General features: G+C 37.7%; 1 protein-coding gene across 1 annotated transcript in view; it reads left to right on the top strand.

Annotated features, from left to right (window-relative positions):
- Positions 1 to 68: 68 nt before the first annotated feature.
- Positions 69 to 13,001, top strand: part of PRDM5 (PR domain containing 5) — a gene marked incomplete at both ends in the record, with an annotated part of 54,947 nt that continues 42,014 nt past the window's right edge. Inside the window, 2 exons of the mRNA XM_010284070.1 lie at positions 69 to 248; positions 4,762 to 4,845. Coding sequence (XP_010282372.1) covers positions 69 to 248; positions 4,762 to 4,845 — 264 coding nt within the window. The remainder of the gene's footprint in view (positions 249 to 4,761; positions 4,846 to 13,001) is intronic.

Here is a 13,001-nt window from a genome sequence, read left to right as displayed (position 1 = left end):
GCGGAGGGTTTTCTCTTTGGGTTTTTGTTTTAACTTTGTTTGTGTTTCTGGCACTGTTCTGAGGGCAGAGCTCCTCCGGGCAGGGCTGCCTCCTTGATAATAACCGCCTTCAGACGGCGGTGCGCCTCAGCGGCGGAGGTGCCCGCCCGCCGGTGCCAGGCTTCTGTCGCCTCCCTGCTCTTAGCGCTCGGTGCGATAGATGGTTTACTTCATCGTTTCGGGATGATAAAGTCGGGCTTGTGAAAGATGTGATTCAGCTGAGCTGCAGGTCTCTCGTACCCCCAAGCAGGTCATGTCCCTTCACACCTCGTAATTGAATTGAAAGTCTCTTGATTATCTAAAATCCCAATTATAACTACACAGGTGGCTTGTTTGAATAGATAAAAGCATACCTAAAGTTATTTAACCCTGCATTAGTATACGCTTATGTGTATTTTGTATGTTTTGCTTTCCATCTTTGTCCTGGTTTTGGCTCTGAGTGGGTTGAGAGGGCTGCCTAATTTTTCAGTGGTTTCATCAATAAGGCTTAGACACCATGGGCTAGGGGTTTCCCTGAGTGTTACTGGGGGGTGGAAAGGGAACAATTTTATATCACTTGGCTTAATTTTTTTCCACTGAGGTTCTGAACTTTCATTTGAAATCTTTGGGAGTTCATGCAGCAAGGAAGGTTGTACACTACTAGCATATAATAATCCCTGGACACCGAAATGGAGTGAGCTCTAGAGTGAAGGTCATGGAAATTATCATCCGCATGTCAGTATGAATTCTGAATGTCAGTTCAGACTTCAGGGTCTGAGCCCCCTTTCTTTACACTATTGTCGATTGAACCATTAGAGCTGCATGCTAGGAAAAATAGAGCATTTTCTTGCCTGAATTACTCCATGTTGCTTTTGAACTCTCTTTATACAGGTGAAGTATATGCTGTCGGAGCTCTGCCTGCACAGCTCTGCATGTGAGCCTGTCACACAGGGACATCCTAGCAAAACTGAAACGTTTCAAGTGTGACGTACTGCATGTGGAATGCAGAAGGTGAAGGCAGAGGCAGTTGTAGTAAGATCTGTTTGTATTAGGAGTGTCTGGTCACAGTGTTTGTTACAGCCTTATCCTTTGTTTGGCAGTGAATCCTCTGTGTTGGTAGCACAGACAGTTGTGGTATGCAAAGCCCTGATCAGAAGCATGTGTCTGACAGGCAGACTTTGAAAGCTGAGGAACCAGCTCTCCAGTTGCTCTGTAGGCAGTGGTTGAAACAGGTATTCCTAAAAATGGTTGGAAACCTAAGCACTGTGTGTTGCCACAGGTGTTCAGAGAAGGGTGGAGGTGTAAATAACACAGGTGATGTGCTGGATGTAGCCCGGGTGTGTGTTACTCTTTTCCGTGGAAAGAAAAATTGCATTTGAAACACTCTCAACATGTTCTCCTGTCCAGTAATGAGGCAGCAGTACTACACTTCATGGGTATGATACAGAGTAGCTAATAGCTGTTAAATTAATTCCTTGGAGCTTTGGGATTGGGAGAAGGTGTTGAATATGACACTTAATTGTGAAGTAGGATCTGATGTTCCTGAATAGCAAATACTGCACCGTTTTCTCTCTATTGCTATCACACAACTGCAGTTGTCTCAACTGAAGGTAAAACACGTTTCAGATGATCTTGTAATCAGAAAGTGCAGTACCAATTCTCCAAGTGCTAAGTAATCATGAAGTAGGCCTCTGAAAATTCTACTATTAGCAAAGTTTTGGTGATAATACAACTGCTGTTGTCTGCCATCTACTTTTGTGCCTTGAGGCATTACGCTGTGCTTTCAGGCTTTTATCTGTAATCATAAAAGGTGAAAACCTTTTTGTTGTTGTTACCTTAACAAAAGCTGTGATTCTCTTGTAATTTCTTTTCTCCAACTTTGGTTACAGCACCAGTATCATAAGGCCCTTGGTATAATCATCAGAGAGCCACTACATTTCTCAGTGTTTTGCTGCAACTGGAAGAAGATTAGTGACTTCTGCTTTCTTGAAATCAACTGTTGGAAGTAGCTTTTTTTAACATTTGAATGATGTGCCTTTCATATCTTGAATAATTTCAGTGGTTGATGTTAGGCTGTGTTATATGCCTCACTTTTATTGATCAGAAAGGAAGCTGAAGTCTTAGTATGTTTTTGATCAATATGTATTGGCATGTTTATTAACTAGGACTAATAAATATATATATATATGAAAAAAAAATGCTCTGGAAGGCTAAATGAATAATTACACTTACCCTCATGGACTTTTGTGTTCCAAGACACCAGGTTTTGCTGTCTCTAATTTCTGCTTTCTCTCTAAATTTGAGAAGCTATGAAAAGTACTTAGAAGGCTGAATCACCTGCTGTTCATGTTACATTTACTTTACGTTTAGAGGTGGACATCTTGCCTTTTGTTTTTGCTATTGTTTTGAGCTTTTAGAAGGTCTTAAACATAATTGCAGTAGAGGATTATTGGTTTGGAGTAGCTGAGGTAGGAATGATGTGTGGTGTTTCTTGTTTTGAGTCAGTATGCAGTATTAAGCTGTCGGCTGTGCTTCAATCCCGGAGGTGATGTGTGCTTCAGTGATTGGTAAAATGAACACTGTAGGTGCTTTATAAGGTATCTAGGGATCCTTTGGACTGCAGGGATGAAAGTATTACTCGGGTGAGGGTTGTGGAAGCCTCCAACATAGTTAAGGAATAAATTAATCTCTTTATGCTTTCTTCAAAACTGTTATTCTTCGACTGAAGCGAATATGGGAAACTAGCCTTTCCAGGTTCCTTATTCATCATGTCTTCAAATAATTTCCATTTTAAATTTGTGGAGGTCTTTTTCTTTTTATAGAACTAATCTAGATTATAGTCCAATAAACTGCCTTTCTTACTGATAATTACTATGGGTAGTAAGAGATTCTGCAGATACAATTATGCCCCCTCTTACAGCTCAGCAACTGTAGTGAGCTGCTTTCCTTGTTGCACCAAAACTACTCATTGCTTTCTAAGTGAATGGGAAAAGCCAGTTCAGCCTGGCAGGAGGTGTTTGCTCCAGAAAGGGTCTAGCTTATCTTTACTGAGATAGATAGGACCATATGTTTCCAGAGCAGATTTCCTCTGCCACCATCTTGATTTGTCGTCCTCCTTAATGTAAGCAAACAATGCAATCTAAGCAAATTGCCTCCCATGTAAGACCTGCATGGCCCCTCTTAGACAGCAGTATGTTTGCTGGGTGGCACTCAGTGTAAGCTGAGAACATTGGTGGCTGCACACATATAACTGTATTGACCCATTTTTACCTTTATTGCTGATGAAGGTAAAAGAAGGGGGAAATTTCAGTTTATTAAATCCCAGGATATATAAAGCTGGCAGGGGAGGAACCCTGACATCATTTGATTAGCAAATCAATGAAGAGCGGTATGGAGATCAGTGAGAAGTGAAAGAGATGAAGCCCTGTAGCACTAGCTTTTGCTTTCGCTGCCCATGTTTGTCTCTTGATTACTGCTCTGGGCTCCAGTTGTTTTCTGCTGTTCTTGTGTTTTTACTTTCTGCTTTGCTGTTCTTTCTAATGAAATCTTCATTGCGCACATTTTAAAATATTGCTCCTCAATTCTGTTGCCTTGTTATGCAATGCCAATTTTATTTTCCTTTGTTTATTACCTCTTCAGGTTTAATTTTAAATATCAGGATTTTTTTATTTGGTTGGTTGTTTCCAGGATCATTCCTCTCAGAAGTTTTCCATTCCACTTCTTCCTCTGCACTCTACCCATAGACAGTCTGTAAAAACTAAGACAAGTAGGAAAACATATAGCAGGCTGTTTCTGCGATCATGGAATGTGCCTGGGGGAAGGGACATATGAAAAAAATTGATACTTTTACTAGCCAAAAGACTGTTATTTTTGAAGAATCACCAAAGTTGCCCTTCATTATATAGTTATAATCTCTAATGCTTAGAAGTATATGGAGTTTTTCGATCTGAATACTGCCTAAAGGAACATTCCAGTCTGCATTCCGGTTTGTAGGGCTTGTCGCTGAAAAGAAGCACAAGGAGGGTGAGGGAAGTCAGGCCTGTTTAAGAAAAAAGTTCTATTTAAATAATTTACCTTGCTGCTAGTGTGACGTCTGTGAAGGAAAAAAACAGCAATACCCAAACCTTTTAGAAGAACATATCAATGGATACTTTCACAGTATGTGTTATGACTAACAGGTGGTATAATGTTTTAATTTTGTTTATGATAGCTTGATTGAATTCATAGGCATGTGCATACTCCCTACATTTTTAAACAAACCTCTCTCTATGATCAAAACCTCAGTTGTTCACTGTTTTGATTTGTAGCACTTCAAAAAGTAATGTAGCAAATAATCTTGGAAATAAATCTAATGTAAACTTTGTGCTTGCCAAATACTTTACATTTTAGTTGGATGTCTATTGCAAGGTGCTTCCTGAAAATCTTATAAGAAATGTAAGAAATTTGACTTGGAAATTTCAGCCTTATTTAAAATAAAGAAAAATGGTGTTTCCAAAAGAGGAAATAAGTATGCAGAGGAAAGGTATGGTTTTAAGAGATTATCCAAACTGTGAAAAGAATGGCAATGAGCTTGAAGTTGAACCCTCAGAGATATGTACCTTCTGGGCATACAGTAGGATGACAAGGGAAAATTATTCTTTTCCATTTGAAGCTAAAAATGATACCTCTGCTGGAGTTTGGTAATTCACTTGCCTTTTTTTTTTTTTTCTCACTGATCCTTTTTCTTTTGTAATTATTCCTTAGGGTGAAAAATTTGGCCCCTTTGCAGGGGAGAAGCGAATGCCACAGGAACTGGATGAGAACACAGACTGCAGGCTGATGTGGGAAGTGAGTAGTCTAGAATGACATCATCATACCTAGCAAAAAGTGTTCTCAGAATTAAGTTTTTACTGTAATAAATCATCTCCCCCAGCTTAAAGATACTGTAGTGAGATTTTGTACTTACTGATGCTTTTAAAATATGCTTTTTGGGCATATGAGGATTGATTTCTTTAAAATGATAAAGAAATAGCAAATGATAATTTCTAATCAATGAAGTGTGAAGCATATCAAGTCAAGCAAAACATGAAAATGTGATTTTCAGAAAAAATTTCAGAAAAATTACTGAAAAATGTGAAAATTAAAAGTAATTTGAATATGGGAAGATGATTGTAAGTTACTGAGATACTGATTTATGCTGATCAACAGGTGTCAGCTCATAGCTTCCTCCAGCTGTAATACAAAACATTTCCTGCTGTGACACTTGTGCTAGGGTTTGGCAATTGTATGGTAAGTGAAGCTTTTAAATTTTAGCAACTGTGTAATGCAATGTGTAATTGTGAGATCTTTAGCAAAATAAAAATCTGGTGCTGCCGCCAGATGAAGGTATAATGTGTTTCAGGGCTCTTCTAAACTTTTTTATATGTATTAGGCAGCAACAGTAGTTTATACAGTAGATCTTGTAATTAGGTCCTTAACCCATCCTAGTTCCTGTCATAGCTGTGTTTGCCTGTAGCAAAAATAGGTCTGAATTTACCAGTTGAGGAGATTACACTAACTGAAAAATACTTGGCAAGAACAACATTTTCAATGTGTTATAAATACCTGCTTTTCAGTGCTTCTGTTCTCTCTTCGTAATCTTTCTTTTCTGTTCTTTGAGCAGAATTCCTTTCCTTCCCCCGCCCCCCGCCCCGGCCCCCCAGCCAAGTAGTTTCTATTGAATGCATATTCAGTTCTGTTTTACACTGAGAAGGGGACTCATTTCCTACTTTTTCACCTTTTTGTGGTTAGAGGTGGAAGGACAACTGTTATTTTTATGTTGTGTGTCACTGTACAAAAAAGGCTTATGTTTGACATCTGGTTTAAAGTGCTATCTGTGCATTTATTCCAAAATAAATGTTTGTTTAAAAAAAAACCTCTACCATTAACATCGCTGAGCGGCTTATAAAGAGAGCATCTTATTGATATGGTCTTAGCTGAGCTGTAAATAGATTCTACACACTGGAACAATGAGTGAAAGAATGCTAAAAGCCCATTTTATTAAACCCAAACTCAATATAAATACAGTGAGTGGCAAAATATTCCTAGATGAGTGTTAATTCAAGCCTGTGAATCCCTGTGCCTTTATTTCTCCCCTTCCCCATTTCTGCCCCCCCTCCCCCCCCCCCCCCCCCTTTTTTCCTCCCCCTTTTTTTTTTTTAATCTAGGGATGTGTCCAAAATATCCTTTCCCGGAGAGAAGGTGAGGACAATTCATTCCCCTCTCTCCTTTGCTTATGTACTGAGAGCAATTGGTTTTATCTTTGTTCTCGGCTAAACCCAAAACAATACAATGTGCTTTTATTACGAATATTTGCTGAATACACTACATGTTAATGTGCCCTGGCTCACTTGCCTTTTCATGATGTTTTTACAGGTTATTTTAGATCAATAAAATACTTGAGCTAGAACAGGTTTTCAGAAGGGATGGTGGGTGGTTTATAGCAATGAGAAGGTCTTTAAGTTTGTTGGAAAGCTGTATGATTTTCCAGATGCCTCATTGCTGATGATTAAATGAGATTTATCTGATTCCATAAGACAGAAAATGAAACGCAAATACATGTATTTACTGATGACATTAATAATAGGACCCCATCAACAGCAAATCAGAAAATGAGATTTTTTTATGAGCTGTGCTAAAACTGTTTCATAATATCTTACTGTAACCTAGTTTTGAAAGCCTTGAAAAGATTCCTCCATACAAAATTTTATGACTTCCTGAATGTTTGAACCCAAGTTGTTTGTATTTACTGAAGTTGATCTGAATGTGAGCTTTATAATATAATTTAAATCATGCTGAGAGCAGTCTTAAGTTGAAAATAGAGACCAGGAATGCAAAAAGTAAAAAGTTGAACAGTCCAAGTGGATGGTTATTCCAGAGAATGTGGGAGGCAGTTACGGCAACTGGCCAAGCTTGTGCGTAGTAGTGCGTAGTCAGATATTAAAAATAATTAATTTGAAGACTATTGGATGAAGGCACATTAAAGCCTGACCTCACAGTCTGATGGCAGTCAAAAAAATGCATTTTCAGACAGGATACCTTTAAAAAGGAGGCTAAGTAGTAGAGGCTTTTAGTAAGTCAAGCAAAAATGAACAGGAGTGGAACATGTATTTTCTTGCTATGTGATGCCTGGGTTATGAGCTTCAATTTTGTGGAATAGTTTTCTGTGAGGAAGTTTACCACATGCATTTCTATTTGTGTAGAGTTGTGGTCTGTGATGTGGTCTGTTTTGATCAAGCTATTCCTTTTTCGTAGAGAACAGCATTGTGACTTGGCATCTTTAAGACGTCACAGTGAGACAGAATTGTACACGTTATGTTTTCTTCTGATCTTTGGGAAAACATGGGACCTGAAAGAATTTATTTGGTCCAGTGATTTTGTTAAGTAAAGTTCTGAGGATGTTAAGGTTTGTGTTTAAATTAAATATAGCAGAATGCTATTAGTCTGCCTGTAACTTGCATAGTTTTGAAGAAATCAAAGGTTTACGCTTGCTTGTTCAACAAATTCCAGAGGACTAGGGTGGGGGGGAGCATCCTTGATCTTGCTGCTATCTTTGTAAAGAGCTACATGCTGAAATGTGTTATTTACAAGTGATGTGGAATGGAAAAACCCCAAACCTGTGGTAACTGTATAGTCAGGAGTAATAATAAAAAGCCAAGGAAATGTCCAAATGGCTTTGTGCCTTTTCTTTCTTTCTGTCAAAAAAACACATCCCTGTTATCCCTCACCCCCTGTGTCATTATCTCTCAGACTGAATTGCGTGTTGTGCTAGTTAAGTATGCAGCTAGTTGCTGGTGATGAATTGAGAGCTTTGTTCTTATTCTTTGCATCCCAGTAACACCCAGATTAAATACCGCTTCATTGGCCTGTATTAGTGTACTTGGTGTAGCAATTTTAAATTATGTGTGTTTGCTGGAAGAGCAAGTGCTTTAAGGCAAGAACAGAATAATCTTTAAGTATTAAAGTTCACAGAAGTTTTTGCCTCTGGAGACTCAGATGTCCCTTTGCAAAGGGGTGGTATCTGTTCTGTTTATTTTCTTTATTGTCCCTAACCAAGAAAGAGGGATTCATTTCACTACAATTGGATTGTGGCAAACATATACTTTTGGTGATGACTTTGGCAAATGTTAAAACAGGGAGGGCTGGAAAGACTGAGTCCTTCTTCAAATACTCTGACATACCATGAAAAAATGTTGGTCAGGATTGGATGGCACATAATACGCTGTGTAATGCTGAATATTACATATTTCAGGTTTGGTTTCTGTCTGTCTGCCAAGATTATTTTTGCTTCATTGTTATATTAAAGCAGAGAAGAACAGAAACACGCTGGAAGCCAGTTGTTCAGTGGAAGCTAATATTCATGTTTGTTTATATGAGAAAATGAAATGAATTTATGTTTCTACTACTCTCACCACTTTTGCAATGACAATTGTTTTCAGTTAAATAAGCCTGCCTGAAAAGTAGTGAAGGCAATAGAAAATCTGCTATTGGCTACAACCAGCTTTAGATCAGAGCTTTAATGTTTAGGATTGAGGTATGCGAAGTCATGCACTTTAAGCTAACGGTGGTGTACTTTTTATTTTTTTGTTTTGGGTTTTTTGTTGCTTTTTTTTTTTCTTTGATATCTTGCCTGTAAAATGTTCTGGCATTGGAAGGCTTTTACATACAAGGCATTGAGTCGAATTATGTCCTGAGTTTCCTGATAAATTAAATCTTAATTAGCAGAATTCTGTGTTTGCTCTCAAGATGAACGTAATATTAAAAATCTAGTTCTTAGCAATGTGGTCTTTATTTTTTCTGTATGAAGACTACCTTCCCAGTCATTCCCTACTCCTCAGCTAGTATTTTAATTTAAAATTATTTGCTTTTAGTGTTTTTGTGTGACTCTCTCATTTTCAGAAACATTTTTGTTTTTCTCATTTCTTAGAAAATTAATCTAGATGCATGTTTACACAAGTTGCATTTAAATAACTTTTACCACACATAACAGTCAGACATTGGTGCCCTATCTCAGTTGCAAGTTTGGGTCCTAGATTTTCAATTCTGTTAAATTAATCCCCACTGGGATAGATAGGTGTCCAAAGTAGGTATTAATATTCTTACCAGTTTGTTTATTTAGCTAAATTTAATTAATCAACTCTCTTAAAGTTTGACTTAATCATCTTTATTCATGATAAGTATATGATACTGTTTTAATTTTAGTGATTTTTGGAACAGGCACCTTAATGATGTTCTGGTTTTGGTGATGGGAAGAATCTACTCCTTAAAGAGACTGAGAATGTTAGCCTCACATCTTCAGTTGTGTGATTTATTTAAAATGTTAGAAAGTACATGTTGATAGGTTGAGGTGCTAGTATTCTAATCTGAACTTGTTCTAGAAGATCACACACAATTTGCTTAAGGAGACTTGAGTACCCTTCCAAGTGAATATGAAGTTCGACCCTTCTTGTGCAAGCTCCACAAAATGTTAGAAGTCTAGGAATGAACTTTATGAACCATTCTGTCTCTGACAAGGTCAAATAACGTCATGCACAGCAGGAACTTCATTAACATGAAAAACTGTTGTTCTATATGTTGTCTGAGGAAAAATGTAACTGTAACATGCTGTCTATGTCCCAATACTTCTTAGTGAGTAAGCAAATCAACAGTTGCTGTCTCAGGTTCTTTTGCGAGTGTAATGTATAATACTTTTTACAGCAATGTTAAAATGTGAGGTTTTTCCTCTGCAGTGAGCTCTGTGAAGTCTGAAACCGAGGATGCAGAAGTATTACATCTAGGTGTTTTATACCATTAACAATAAAAATCACATTTTCAGCAAATAAAAAAAAAATGCAATGCAGGAAACAGTACTTTTCTTTACATGATTGTTTGGATGAACATAAATTTTTAGATTTATAAATGTTTAGAAAATGGTTTCCAGAAAGCAGGCAGTGTGTTTACTACCTTCAGCAAAGATAACCATCTGCTTATTTTCAGTGAAGCTTTTTTTCTTCTCCTCTTGTCAGGTGTGCATGGTAGAGTGTTTGCAGTTGCACTCATGAGCATTTTGAAGTCACATACGTGACAACTTTGGATGTGTTTGGAAATCTGGAGATAATTTCATTGGAGCATAAAAGGCTAGCAGATGGAGTAGTGCATGTTGTTGTTGGGCATTACAAGCAGCTTAGACATTATTTAGGCCTGTGTAGGGTTTCATACAGTAGCTTGTGATGGGCCCACTTTTTTCTGGATATTTGCATAGTGACATGGTGTTTGTTAATGTGGTATAATTCAATGATGTCCTGATTGATCTTGAGGTAAAACCCCCTGTGTGGTAACAGTGAATGTCAGATATTTCAGATATCTTACTGTGAAGATATTTGACTAAATTAGTTCAGTGACACCTTTTGTATTGATTCTCAAGATAATTCTCAGGCACCTCAGTTTGAGGTGTGCTCATGTCTTAGGCATGTTTTGGATATTGTGTATGCATTTTAGGTGTTTGATTGTAGTGAGTGACCAAATATTAAGGGTGTTGTAAAATGGAAAGATACCTTGCCATAGATTTTTCAGGCATGAATTTGAGTCAGCCTTGTTCTAGGCTCATGCCAAATATACTTTGGCATATACTTAAATATAAGACTAATTGCTACTTAATTATTTAGCCTGGGAAATCAAAGGTGACTGCATGTCTGGTCACATCACTCACTGGTGATAGAAACTGCAAGTTGTCTCCATTGGTTACAGAAACTACAGGAACATCTTGGTCTCAGTGGTCAAAAGGGCCTTGGCAATAAATGGGCCCTACACCAAGATAGTCTATTGAACTACAGCAGGAAGCCTCAACTTTTGTGGATTTACACCTTTATTTAGAGAAAAGAGGGGTAAGGTCCTGTTACCTATTTTTAAACAGAACAAAACATTATAGTAGGACATCATCTACTGGTGTCTAGGCTTTTGAGGTCTATTTCTAGCTCTTGCATGGATTCTCCATGTTGACCATAGGCATATCATACAATCCTTCTAGGTCTCTGATCTATAAAGATGACTGAATCCTTTATTATTTAGCAGTGGTCTCATGACTTAAGAGCATTTTTAGTTTGGTGGCCTTAGAAAACCAATGAGGAATACTTTTGTACTTGAGTTCAAGTCCTGTTAAAATAGTTTTTAATATCCTTTCTGGATTAACCACTGTAGCCTGAGGATCTTAAGGAACACACCTCAAGCTAACTGGATTGATTTGCTTAGTTCAGGTAATATCAACTGTATAGAAACTGGGAAGATAACATTCAAACATGGAATTATTAATGTAGACAGGTGATGGGTTCAGATGTCACAATTTTAAAATACAGATATGTTCACTAGCATTGTGAAATTGATACTACTTCTTACCAGGGAACCTCAGTCCTGTAAAAGTCTTTTGCTTCTATTTTAAGAACCTTGTAACTATAAAAGATTTTAACGGTTCAGATGCGTGGGGGAAATTGCAGTAATTTGCTTGCAGATACATTAAGAAAATATTCCTTAAATAATTTTCTGCTTTAGTTTGTGATATCAAAAGTATTTTTCATTTCCTCTCTCCGAAAGACATCCTCAGTTTTCCAACAATTTCCTGCCGGTAATAATTGTGGTAGGCAGGTTGTTCTGGAGATTCTTGGTTGGGTGATCAGAAGGGAGTCCCCTGGGAGCAGACTGGAAGGTTTCGTGCAGAATTAATCCTGTTTAGTTCTCCAGGTCTCATATGGAGTAAGTGGTAAGGATATGTGTGCAAATATTTGTAAAAGAGGGTTCTTGGAGATAAAGCAAGCCAAGAAACATTATTCAATAGGGGGAGATTTTTTTGTCGTGCTCCAGAAATGACGTGATGACTCCTAGCTCTGTGGTGTAGAGAGGTAAACTGCAGCATCTTTAAGCTTCTTGAGGAGCACATAAGCAGCTTGACACCATCATCCCATTTTCTTCTCTTGCTGTTATAGTGCAACTGCCAGAGTTGGTGGGAGATACTGAAGCTACACAGTCCATTTCTCATGCTTTCCAGTGTGACTGATGGAGGAGCGCAGGCGAGAAAATTCCTTGGTGCTGTGGCTAGCAGAATTGTGTGGGCCTGCTGCCTTAGTGACAGCCATCTCTGATCCTGTCTCCTTGGATATCAGAACAGATTTATAGGCAGACCCAGGTGTAAACATTTTAGCTTGTATTTGTTGATATATCTTCTAATGAAACCCATTTTCTTGTTTGGTGATCATGCCACAAAGCAGAAGGATAACTGAGGACTTTAGTGGACTCTTATTGGAGGGAGCACCCTTTGAGACATACTCCAGACTTCATTTTGATTCACTAATAATTCAATATGGATGATGTTTAGGTGCACTTATTTTATACTGAAAATGTAGAGTCTAGTTCTTTATTTACTACCATGATTAGCTTGTACTGGCTTTGAGTTTGAGAAATATATTGGCAAAGCAAGAGCTGGTCTTTTGTTTGTTTGTTTTAAATATGGATTAAGTTTAGGCTTTACTGCTGTGGTGCTCAAAGATTGGTTGTTCATTTAGGAAACTCGCCTATCCGTGCAATCAGTGAGAAAAGGAGTGGGAAATGTCACCAGTCTAGTCCATGTTAAGTACAGTGTTTTGACTGTTTTTCTTGACTTTTCTTCCTCACATCTGTGTATTTGAGGCAACATTATTTCTTTATGGGGTGAAAAAAGCAATAGAAAATATGGCACATCTTTAAGGGATCTATTGTATTCTTTTATCAGTAGTTTCCTTATGTGCTAAGTCTTTGCTTTGTATTTGGTATCTCTATGAATTGGCAGAGTCTGAGAAAGCACAACTGAGATGATCATGTATCATTGAAGTGAATATAAATTATTCTTATATAATTTAAGCATCACGCAAATGAAGAAGAAGAATGGATGAAAAGGTAGATAGTATAACATATGATTTTTGTAATAGGATCTTGATTGCTTCTCTTTCAAACTCAAGTCA

This window comes from Phaethon lepturus, unplaced genomic scaffold, assembly GCF_000687285.1.
Source record: "Phaethon lepturus isolate BGI_N335 unplaced genomic scaffold, ASM68728v1 scaffold15293, whole genome shotgun sequence".
NCBI lineage: Eukaryota > Metazoa > Chordata > Aves > Phaethontiformes > Phaethontidae > Phaethon > Phaethon lepturus.
This window is presented reverse-complemented; position numbering and strand designations above follow the sequence as displayed.